This window comes from Lactuca serriola, chromosome 6 (assembly GCF_051521515.1).
Source record: "Lactuca serriola cultivar US96UC23 chromosome 6, Lser_US96UC23_V15, whole genome shotgun sequence".
NCBI lineage: Eukaryota > Viridiplantae > Streptophyta > Magnoliopsida > Asterales > Asteraceae > Lactuca > Lactuca serriola.
This window is the reverse complement of record NC_136413.1, coordinates 158387250-158398567: the sequence shown is the minus strand read 5'-3', so window position 1 is coordinate 158398567 and position 11318 is coordinate 158387250. Positions and strand designations below refer to the sequence as shown.

The 11318-nt window shown below is 33.9% G+C and overlaps 2 protein-coding genes and 1 long non-coding RNA gene across 4 annotated transcripts; 1 reads left to right on the top strand and 2 right to left on the bottom strand.

The window, feature by feature from the left end:
• Positions 1–289: 289 nt before the first annotated feature.
• RAP (RAP domain-containing protein) lies at positions 290–2812 on the top strand. The gene is made up of 3 exons (XM_079004951.1): positions 290–2318; positions 2408–2490; positions 2635–2812. The coding sequence occupies exons 1-3, from the start codon at positions 530–532 to the stop codon at positions 2722–2724; spliced, it is 1962 nt and encodes a 653-aa protein (XP_078861077.1). The 5' UTR covers positions 290–529; the 3' UTR covers positions 2725–2812.
• Positions 2813–2929: 117 nt separating this feature from the next.
• On the bottom strand, positions 2930–4594 carry LOC145057169 (rRNA-processing protein fcf2-like). 2 transcript variants are annotated; one of them, XM_079004952.1, is made up of 6 exons: positions 4414–4594; positions 3820–4062; positions 3660–3720; positions 3453–3530; positions 3255–3370; positions 2930–3173 (listed from the first exon to the last, which is right to left on the bottom strand). In XM_079004952.1, exons 2-6 carry the CDS (start codon positions 4038–4040, stop codon positions 3065–3067), a joined length of 585 nt encoding a protein of 194 aa, XP_078861078.1. In that variant the 5' UTR covers positions 4041–4062; positions 4414–4594; the 3' UTR covers positions 2930–3064. The 2 variants fall into 2 exon arrangements, with proteins under 2 accessions (XP_078861078.1, XP_078861079.1); XM_079004953.1 differs by having other exon boundaries at positions 3820–4049.
• Positions 4595–8754: 4160 nt separating this feature from the next.
• On the bottom strand, positions 8755–10031 carry LOC145058880 (uncharacterized). The gene is made up of 3 exons (XR_013686553.1): positions 9816–10031; positions 9600–9691; positions 8755–9059 (listed from the first exon to the last, which is right to left on the bottom strand). It is a non-coding gene; the product is annotated as an uncharacterized LOC145058880 (long non-coding RNA).
• Between the last annotated feature and the right edge of the window lie 1287 nt (positions 10032–11318).

The window sequence follows — 11318 nt, the reverse complement described above, 5'->3', positions numbered from 1 at the left end:
ATACAATTACGACAAAGTTTTTTTGAAAAAAAAAAAGAAATAAAGAGGAAGATAATGAATTTATCGTACAAAATGAAAATGTAATATTTTTATTATACAAATAATACTTCTTGATGTTTCTCATTTGATGATAGAAAATAATTTTAAAGACAGACTCAAGTTAGGATTCTGAAAAAGAAAATAGATTTTAACCTTCCATCTTAAAAAAAAGACAACATTTGATTTTTTTTTTTTCTTTTTAGTTATATTATTTTTTTTACCGATTAAAATTACAATTCTAAAACCCTCTCCCATTTCTGCCGTAAACATATTCTTCTTATCCTTTGTTCTTCTCTTTTGTTCGAAGAGGAGCAGGGTATAGCTACAACGATTCCGCAAATCAGGTGATTGCTTTTCAGTCAATTACTTCCACATTCTACCATTTATCTTGTGATAATCATACATAAATCGCGAATATTCTTTCTGCTCAAACGGGCATTTTTGAATGAAGTTTTCTCGTTTCATAGAAGAAAGAAGTTAAACCTGTAAGATGGATAATATGTTATATTCACCAATTTTGGGTCCTAAATATATATCTTCGAAGCCACTAGTCTCATGCTTGAACTCGATTAAAACCATTACACACTTCCGATTTACGGATTCGCGACTCCACCATGGATTTCTTCTTCCCAAAAAGAGCTTTTTTTGTGTTTCTGTTAACCTAAATAAAGACTTTCGCGTCATCAAAGTGGTCGATGACGACGACGACGACGAGGTGGTGGAGCACGATACAGCGTCTAATTTGGATTGGAAAGACGAATTTCTAGGACACATCGATCCCCCAAAAAGGAAAAAACAAAAAGAAAAATCCGAATTACTCGAAGAAACAGACACCTCAGATTGGTGCGTAAGAGCTAGAAAATCTGCTCTCAAGTCTATTCAAACTCGAGGTTTGACAAATGCCATGGAAAATCTCGTCACCAAGAAGAAAAAGAAGAAGAAGATCAAGAAGAAACTAGTTGTTAACAAGCCAAAGCCTGTTGATTTCAATTCTGATGATGAAGATGAAGATGAAGGTGTTGAATTGAACATCGAAAACCTTTTGGATGACGATAAAGACCAACTTTTAAGAAACGTGGGTATGATCGCAGGGGGAATGTTCAACGAAAGGAAAGAGAAAACAATGAAAACTTTTGCAGAAAAACTATCCCAATTTTCAGGCCCATCTGATCGAAGAAAAGAGATCAATCTAAACAGAGAAATAGTAGAAGCACAAACTGCAGATGAAGTGCTTGAAATAATCTCAGAGATGATAATGGCAGTTGGAAAAGGATTAAGTCCTTCACCTTTATCTCCATTAAATTTAGCAACAGCAATTCATCGTGTTGCTAAAAACATGGAAAAAGTTTTAATGCCAAGAACTCATAGACTTGCATTTGCAAGGCGTAGAGAAATGTCTATGCTTGTGGGTATATCCATGATGAATCTTCCGGAATGTTCCGCTCAAGGCATCTCAAATATCGCGTGGGCCCTATCGAAAATCGGAGGCGATCTTCTTTATGTGTCTGAAATGGATCGAGTTGCAGAAGTTGCATTGACCAAAGTTGACCAGTTTAACTCACAAAATGTTGCTAATATCTCCGGTGCTTTTGCATCCATGCAACATTCGGCTCCAGGGTTATTTTCGGAATTATCGAAAAGAGGTTCGGATATTATCAACACTTTTCAACCACAAGAACTTGCTCAAGTGCTATGGGCTTTCGCTTCGCTTTTCGAGCCTGTGGATTCGTTGCTTTCAGCTCTTGATAATGTTTACCAAAATACCCTTCAGTTTAGGTGCAAGAAAGCATCAAAAAATCCAAATCTTGAACCATTGAAAGTTGAAAGCTTTCCTGTTCTTGAATTAACCAGGGACGAAATCGGAAACATATGTTGGTCGTATGCTGTTCTTGGAGAAATGAATCGAGGTTTCTTTTTCAATATTTGGAAAACACTTGAAGAATTTGAAGAGCAAAATGTTTCAGATCAATATAGGGAGGATATTATGTTTGCTACTCAAGTTTATCTTGTGAATCAGTGTTTAAAAGTCGAATACCCTCATTTGTCATTGTGTCTTAAAACTGAAATTGAAGATAAAATTATTCGAGCTGGAAGAACTTCACGTTTTAATCAGAAGATCACTTCTTCATTTCAAAAAGAGGTTGCACGTCTTCTTGTTGCAACTGGTGTTGATTGGGTAAGAGAATATGTTGTGGATGGATACACTTTGGATGCTGCTTTGATTGATTTAAAACTTGCATTGGAGATCGATGGGCCCACACATTTTTCAAGAAATTTAGGTGAGTAGTATGAGTATGATATCTTTTTTTCCCATTTGTCCAGATTAAGCGCTTAACCCATTAAGCCCATTAATGTTTTTTGGATACAGGAAACCCTTTAGGGCATACAGTGCTGAAAAGGCGATACCTTGAAGCTGCTGGATGGAAGGTTGTATCAGTATCTCACCAAAAAGTAAGTTATTTTATGTCCTTAATTATATATATATATATATATATATATATATATATATATATATATATATATATATATATATATATATATATATATATATATATATATGTTGAATATAAAATAATTTTATTTTGTGTTGTGAAGTGGGAAGAACTTGAAGGGAGTCATGAACAGCTGGATTACCTGAGAGAGATTCTTCAAAACTACACGAATTTGAAAGTGCAAGAGATATGAAGTTAGTTTTTTTGTGTACAAACCATGACAATATTGTACTTTTTTGACCACATTGTACAATTTTTCATCTAATTGTCATATTTTTTAAGGTCTGTTTGTGTTCATGGTGTATTTCTTTTTTTTTGTATTATCATGTATGGGTGTAGGATATATATAGTTTTTAAAGTGGATGATTTTGAAAAGTCCTTAGCTTACATAATACACATTATAAGTTTATAACACTACAAAATTTGGTATTGAAACAACTTTTCAAATCATATAACCAATCGAAACTATGAATATTATAACATCATTCTCAAATCTAAATTCAATTATTTGCCTAAATTCCATGATACCCAACTCAATGCCTCCTTTGCTTTGCGCGTTTCCATGAGCTTTTACCTTTTATCTTCCATTTATCAACTCCACCTGGTTGACTTTTCTCTTCAATCTCTCTCACCTTACGCTTCCTGTAAAATTTTACACAAACAACCCTTCTAAATATACACCATTTCATTTCTCACCCATATTGCAAAACTAATTATTCTAACCTGTAAACTTTGAGTGATTGATCAGATAATAGCTCATCGGCTAATGTCGCTTTCCTTTCCCTCTTTGTAAGTCGAGAGGTGAAATATTCTGATGTGGGCTCCACAACTGTCCCCACCTATTTTGTTGTTTTCCCATTTTTGTAGCAATAAATTAAATTGCCTATATTGGTTAAGAAAGCTGACAAAATAATACTCTACCTGAAAATATTTTGGGAATGTGGTTAACTTGGAGTCACCTTTCTTGTAGTGCCTTTTGGGATCAATCACATTTCGCAACTGTAAATATAAAAGTGAAACCATTTATATCTTTCTAGAAAGAAAAAAAAATAATAATAAGCAATTTAATTTGTTTATTAGAATTTAAAACTGTAAAATGATCAAAAGTGTTAAGAGAGGTCATGACACCTTTAGCAGCTGAAGATCTTTTTTCAATTCAGGTGTGAGAGTAGGAGCAGGCATATCAAACCTATAAATATTTCAAACATAATCATCTTTAAAAATATATTTAAATGATGTCTTAATGGATTAAGTCATGTCTACATTTGGAATGTGAACATATACATACCAACTTTTTCCTGTTGTGTCGTTGACTTGCTTCTTGAGTAGCTTGTTGACTTTTTTTGGGTCATTAGGGGGAACAAAAAGTCCATCAATAAGCTCTGAATCGGGCTTATATACGAGACTACTTTCTTGTACATTTTGGGACCCACTTTTTGCTCCAAATAAAAGAGAAGGTAACTTTGGTTCCCATGAAAGACCGATTATTTTCTTATTATCTTCAAGCATTCTTATTTCCTATTAACAAAAACTGCATCAATAACAGTTAACAATTAACGATTTATTTCACTAGTTTGAATCGTTTTTAATAAAAATATAATCCAAAGTTGATTTTCAGTTTAAGGGATTGTCATTGCTCCATCAATAACAGTTCACAATTAACGATTTGGAAAATTTTCAGAAACGCCAAATTAAACTATGATTCTCCAAATTAACAGACCCTAACAAAATATTAATTACTAACAAGTAAAAAGTAACGATGAACAAACAGATTTTCCACAGTCTAACTTAAATAATCATAACAATAGACAAAAAAAACAATAAATAGCTAATGATTATCAATCAAATAACAAAAATAGCTCAAAATTTCAAATCTGTTTACCGGCGCAGGCAGCAGGCAGGCTAGTGGTGGCGAAGCAATGGCGGGAGCAGGGCGGCAACGGGGGGAAGTGGCGAGGTGGAACAGGGCGGAGACGGAGCAGGGTAGCAGCGGGCAAAGGCGGCAAGGCGTAGACCAGAGAGTGAGGGCTGAGTGCACGATTTTTTTTTCTTTCTTCCTTCGGGCTGGGGCATCGATGTATTTGGCTATGTTAAAAAGAAAAGACAAAATTGCAAAAATGGTCCCTGTGGTATGCAAAATTTTGGGGTTTTAGTCCAAACAGTGACTTTTTTGGTTTCGTAGTCCTTTTGGAGTGGTTTGTATGTGAAAATGGTCCCTCCGAAAACTGAAATGACTATAATACCCTTGGGGTATTTATTTTTCATTTTTCTTTCATTATTCTTAAAATTTAATATTTATTTATTTATTTTAACAATTAAAAAAATAAAAAAGGGCCCACCTCTCTCTCTCTCTTTCTCTCTCTCTCTCTCTCTCTCTCTCTCTCTCTCTCTCTCTTCCTTATGATCCATCACCCGTTCGTCTCCTTCCCCTGTCAAAGAACTAGAATCACCGGTGATGTTTTCCCGGTTCCCCACTGCCGCCACCTCCATATCCCCTTCCCTTCCGCCTTCTGCCGAGAAACACCACCAGAAGCACCCTCTCCGGCTGTTGCTACCCTTCTCAACCCCCACAACCCCGATTGAAGGCTTGAACCGCCAGAAAAATCGACTCCTTCATGCTTCATAACGAATCAGGAAAAGAAGAAAGAAAGAAGATGTTGCTTGCGATCCCTTTCGAAGACCCATTCCATTTCGTTTGACCGACAGACCAAACACAACCACAATAAGTCTTGATTTTCACCCTTATTGCTTGATTGAACTCCTCAGGACCGCCGACAGTCGCTATTGGTTTGATTCCCGATCAATCCTCTTTTCCTTCCTGTGTTATAGATGACACACAATCCAGAGTAGCAGAAACGGCGATCGATTTAGTGAGAGGGGTTGTTTTTGTCCTGTAACACAAGTGATGAAAGAGGGGGGTTCTTCACCTTCGTGGGTTAGTTAAACAATCGAAGGTGATGACTTGAACAGGGCAACGATGGTGGTGAGGGGCTGAAGATGGTGGTGGCAATAAGGCTGCTCCGGTGCTCTTCTATGCTTCATTCCTTTTTTGTTGTCGGCTGTGGATGTAGGGTAGCACTCGAAGTGATCGTAGGGTGTTTGGGGGTAATTAATCAACAGGAAAGAAAATGGGGAGGAAGGGAGCTGCAGAGGTGGTGGCAGTTTGTCTTATGGTGGCGATTTGCAACGGAGTGGAGGAGGAGGAGATCCCGACGTCTGATGTGGTAAGGGAGGTTGCTCCGACAACTCCCTCGTCGTTCTTCTTTCTGTTCCGGTGGCACACCCATAAAAGGGAAGCAACAACATCAAAAGGGGGTGTTTGGGAGAGAGAGAGAGAGAGAGAGAGAGAGGTGGGCCCTTTTTATTTTTTTAATTGCTAAAATAAATAAATAAATATTAAATTTTAAGAATAATGAAAGAAAAATGAAAAATAAATACCCCAAGGGTATTATAGTCATTTCAATTTTCGGAGGGACCATTTTCACATACAAACCACTCCAAAAGGACCACGAATCAAAAAAAGTCACTGTTTGGACTTGTTTCCTGAAAAAATGCAAACCACAGGGACTATTTTTGCAGTTTTGTCAAAAGAAAATATTTATATAAATAATCGTCATCTTGATCAACTTTCACATATTTTATGATTTTATTACGGACTAGGTTATAATCATGAAAAACAATGTTTAAAATTATTATATAGAAAAAATATTAAATATAAATAAAAAGATAAAGCTAAAAAAGGTAATTAGGATAATGTATCCTTGATTTCTCGTAGGACTGGCAATTCTCGACACGATACGATCCGTGACACGACACGAAATAATGAGTTTGGGTTGAGTTTTTCAACCCGTTAACCCGCCAACCCGTTTGTTAAACGGGTCATATATGAGTTTCTCAAAAAATAAACGGGTTGACCCACCAACCCGTTTATATTCTTAATAAAAAAATTATTTTATTTTTAAATGTATTTATATATCAAGTATTAATATTTAATAAGTATTATATAATATATATCTTTGATTCATAGACATTTGACTGTTTTGACATTTTGACTCGTGGTGGATGGTCTAAGGTCGTAAGTCGTGACCTATAAGGCTAAGTCTGTAACATATTTCTATGAATGTTTTTAATTTTCATATGGATGTTTAAGACTTAAATGTCTAAAAGTTGGACCCACGAACCCGCCAATCTGTAAACCCGTATAAATAAATGGGTTGGCGGGTCATATATGTGTTTATGTCCCAAACTCGCCAACCCGTGACCTGTATATTTAAATGGATTGGGTTGGCATATTTTGACCCGTCAACCCACGACACGCTAACCCGAACACGACACGATTGTCAGGCCTAATTTATCGGGATACATTAAAATATGAAAGATTTATTACGGTTTTTAAAATATAGATACCATAATTTACGGAATTGTTATTAGGATAGAATTTTTGTTTTATTATTTTCAAATTTTAATTGAAGTTGATTTGTTACACACAAAAAAAAAATGGTAGATATCATAGACATGGGCCATGTGTCAAAAGGATATGCTAGAAAAGGACATGTGACATTTTTAGGTTTTATTTATATAAGATACTGGTTAGGTTATAACCCGTATAGTACATAATTGATGAAATTAAAATAACTTAGAACATAATATAAACATAGAAGTGAAAAATGACAATTTTTAAAATTTAATAGAGTGGTTGTTAAAGTTAACTGCTTAAGGACCAATATCGATATTAATCCTCTGATAAGCACCAACATTGCAAAAAGAGTTTTTATGGATCTAAAACCAAATATATTATGCTAAAATTTAAGAGGCGAAAACATTTTGATCCCAAAAATGCCTTTGCAAGCATAGTAAGACAGAGGTAGTGTACATCATATTTATAAAAAGAGAAATTAAATATCCTCTTACCATTTGTTTCTATTTTTCCTCCTACCATATCAAATGTTGACATGTGTCACATTTAATTAGAGTCTCTACATTATGGTAATGTATTCCTATTAGCTATTTTTGCAACAAATAGTCTTTAAGATGGTATTCTTTTATGTGTGTTATTTGCTGGTCAAGAAATTTGATAATGAAACCATGGAAGTTGCACTTCAAGTCTCTAAAACAGCCCCTTTCTATTTATAGTTTTTTTCTTTTTTATTTTATTTCTATCTAATGATTTAAAAAAAAAGAAATATATGTTCAAACTTGGATTTGGTAGCACCCCGTTCATAATTTTCTTAAATATGTATGTGATGTGATATTTATAATTGAGGACATGTTTTGATCCATCACAAATATATTACTAATTTACAAATGGTCCTAGATTGCTATATTTAAAGATTCTTTGTTCATTTTTTTAACCCTATATTCTTTATTTTAATAATTTTAACCCTATATTCTTTATTTTAATAATTTAAATTCTTTCTTATGGAACTTAAATTTTACAGAAAAAAAAATTCGTAAAAAAAAATATAGATCATTATAATTCTAAAATGTTAACCCTATCACTTTGCTCCCTAGTTTACTCCTTACTTTGCAACAACACCGAGTAAACCATCCACTTTTACAACCAGAATGTAAATACTATAAGAGAAAGCATCTCCAATAACAATATGCTAGGGCTGTGCATGGGTCGGTTTTGGACCCCAACCCAACTCAACCCGTAAATGATCGGTTTCTGGTTTTCAGAACCCAATAGGGTCGGTTTCTGGTCGGTTCGGTTTCTCGGTTTCTGATATCGGTTTGGGCGGTTTCTCGGTTTCTTGGGTTCAACCCATACACTTACGGTTTCTGGGTTTAAACCCATGGGTTTTGGGTTTGAACCCATTTTCCAGAGATGTAACAATTAGTTAAATAATTAAAAAAACACATAAGCTTCTTTTATTTATTTTTATTTTCTTAATATATATATATATATATATATATATATATATATATATATATATATATATATATAAAATAATCAGTAAAAAGTATCGGGTTTGCGGGTTTGCTGGGTCGGTTTCTTGGTTTTAAAGAGGGGTCGGTTTCTCGGATTGTTGGGTCGGTTTCTGGGGGCAAAACCGAAACTGAACCCGAAAAGTCGGTTTTTACAAATTTAAAACCCACACCGTCGGTTTTGATTCGGTTTCGGTTTCGTCGGTTTTTGTTGGTTTCTCGGTTTCTTGGTTCGGGTTTGCTCACCCCTACAATATGCTAAGATAAACATTAAATTTCTTAAATTACATAATCATTTAAACAAATGGAAATGGAATTACAAGATTGATTATTAAGCCAACGTGCATAATACCAAGTATATCACTCTAAAGAATTATTTTCCATTTCTCTTTGACATTCGAATTCTTCATTCTGCAAATGGAAATGGAATTACAAGATTGAAGATTGAAACTTCAAAAGAACGAATAATTTTTTATTCAATTAGAAAAAGAGAAAAAATGATTCAGTAGTATACTGCTCCTTGATTTGCAGATTCATAATGGTTGCATGCATAAAAGCCATCGCTTCTCTTTCCATGATCTAACCATTGACCAAGACATCCTACATTTACAACTTTATAAATTTATTAAAATAATACAATTATAATGTACGATGCTTAACAAATTGCATTTATAATATTGTATAAGTCAACTGATTCATAGAATTTTTCCATGAAAAAGTTAAATATGCTCATCAAAGATCTTCTCGATTGACTGAAAAACAACTAAAATTAACATATCATTTGGTTTAATTTTAGCTCTCACTCCTGAAAAACACAAAAACACACGGTAAAAAATTAGGGGTTTGGAGATAACGAAGATATGTCAACCATGAAACCATAGTTGAACCAAAAGATGAAATTCAAATGAAAGATACTTAAAATGCTAAAAATAAGTTGAAATGAACTTTGCACATACATTAGTTGGAAAATTGGGCAACGATGCATTTTCAGTCCATCTGAGTGACTTTGTTTTCTAAAAAACATCGAAATTTTCCTAACAAACCGATTTCTGAAACCCTAACATTTATGAGCTGTTAAATTGGTTCGGGAGATAGGAATGATTCTAAAATCAAAAATCGAATGATTAGTAAAATAAGTACCATTGAAACGTCAATTTTATCTTAATCATGTATGATAAAGCTTCTTCCTCCAATCGATTTGGATTCAGTAAAGGTCTGCAGTGAACCATTTTCTGCCACAGGTAAATCAAGAGAAAGGTAATGAAGCTTCTACATGTGGAGGGCAAGCCAGATCCTTGACAAAAAAATATCCTTAAATGATACCAGCTTAAATTTAAATTAATATTAAAATAATACCAACAAATCAAATGCTTGGAGTTCGAAAACCTAGAATGAGGATTCAAATCCATGTCGATATAGTTACGTAGAGTCGTAATCGGATGTAGAAATTGGTATATGACTGATCAAGACTTTGCAACTTCCAACGTTTGCTTCTTCTCTGCTACCCTCTTCATAGGAAGCATTGAAGAGATAAATTATGTATCATTGATGGAGTTTCATTAGAGAATGAGAGATAGACAAGAGATACAGTGTGAGGGGGTGTTTCGATATCTTTTATACCTTAAAAGTCCTCTGGTAAAAGGACTTTTACCTACTTTGTCAAAAAGTAGGCTTTTAAAATGTGTTTGGTATGCAAAAGCAAAAAGTCTCAAAAAGATACGTGTCTTTTGTCTAGCCTTCATTTCCTTCTTGGCCAAAAGTTAAAATGAAAAGGACTTTTCAATTTGCTAAATGACTTTTAGGGTTTTTTAACTTTTTGAAAAAGATAAAGTCAAAAAGTTGTTTAAAAAGATATCCCAAACACCCTCTGAGTTTGAAATTTGAAAATGAAAAAACCCGGATATTTTGATTTTAGAATCGCTAATTATGGGATTGATCTTAATAAAAAAGAACCAGACTATCCTTTAGATAGCTAGTAAACGGAATTAAAAATATTTTTGCTGATTTTTCGGGATAGAAACATAGAATGGAGTAATTTTTGCTAATTTCTAAGGAGAGGATCGACCATAATTGAGACTCAAAAGTGAGCGGGAAAACAAAATAATGGGTGAACAACAAAATGCCACGTGGCAAATTTGGGTGTAGAAATGATGATATGTGGCAGAATTTAGAATCTTTTGATTATGATAGATTTCAAAATTGTTTTTATCAAAAAAAAAAAAGTTGTTTTCAATTTTTCCGCACAAGAAGTTGGAATTTAAAGTTTCAATTAGTTCTGAAATTGCCTGAGAACTATTTTGAAAATTGATTTTTTTTAATATAGTTTCGGATTATAAATAGTAATTTTATCTAAATGAAAGGAAAAAATTGACAATGTAGTACAGTAATATTTAGTAGCTGTTTTGGATTGACTAGCTACGTTTTTTCTTTCTTTTTTTTTTTTTTTTTTTTTTTTTTGCACAATGCAACATTAAAATTTAAATTTACCTCTTAAATTAATCATTTTGTCACCTGCAACACATTTTTGTTGGTCGATTGTTGATGTGGTAAGGAATCTCCTTATCAGATCATATTAAAGAATGACGTTCCCCTTTTTAGCTTCCCAGATAAACATGACAAACATCTCTGATTCCCGCTTACAAAACCCTCATGCCGTCTTCATTGTCGAGCTTGCATTCCATAGGAGACGAAGAAGAGACCATCTCAGCTAATCGGCTTTTTACGGTTGTTGATATCCCAAACCCTGATTGTAATTATTAAGAGGAGACCATGTGAAGTACCACTCACCTAGTTGTAAGGTTTTGTCACTATAGACTTGAAAATGTCATTATGTAGGGGACATTTAAGGCCATTAAAATG

What these genes read in the sequence shown, in the direction of transcription:
- RAP (XM_079004951.1), top strand. Translation starts at nt 530, where the DNA reads ATGGATAATATGTTATATTCACCAATTTTGGGTCCTAAATATATATCT. An exon ending in ACATTTTTCAAGAAATTTAG is followed by an intron (nt 2,319 to 2,407) that starts GTGAGTAGTATG and finishes TTTTGGATACAG; the next exon opens with GAAACCCTTTAGGGCATACA. An exon ending in TATCAGTATCTCACCAAAAA is followed by an intron (nt 2,491 to 2,634) that starts GTAAGTTATTTT and finishes TGTGTTGTGAAG; the next exon opens with TGGGAAGAACTTGAAGGGAG.
- LOC145057169 (XM_079004952.1), bottom strand. Translation starts at nt 4,040, where the DNA reads ATGCTTGAAGATAATAAGAAAATAATCGGTCTTTCATGGGAACCAAAG. An exon ending in GACACAACAGGAAAAAGTTG is followed by an intron (nt 3,721 to 3,819) that starts GTATGTATATGT and finishes AAATATTTATAG; the next exon opens with GTTTGATATGCCTGCTCCTA. An exon ending in AAGATCTTCAGCTGCTAAAG is followed by an intron (nt 3,531 to 3,659) that starts GTGTCATGACCT and finishes TTATATTTACAG; the next exon opens with TTGCGAAATGTGATTGATCC.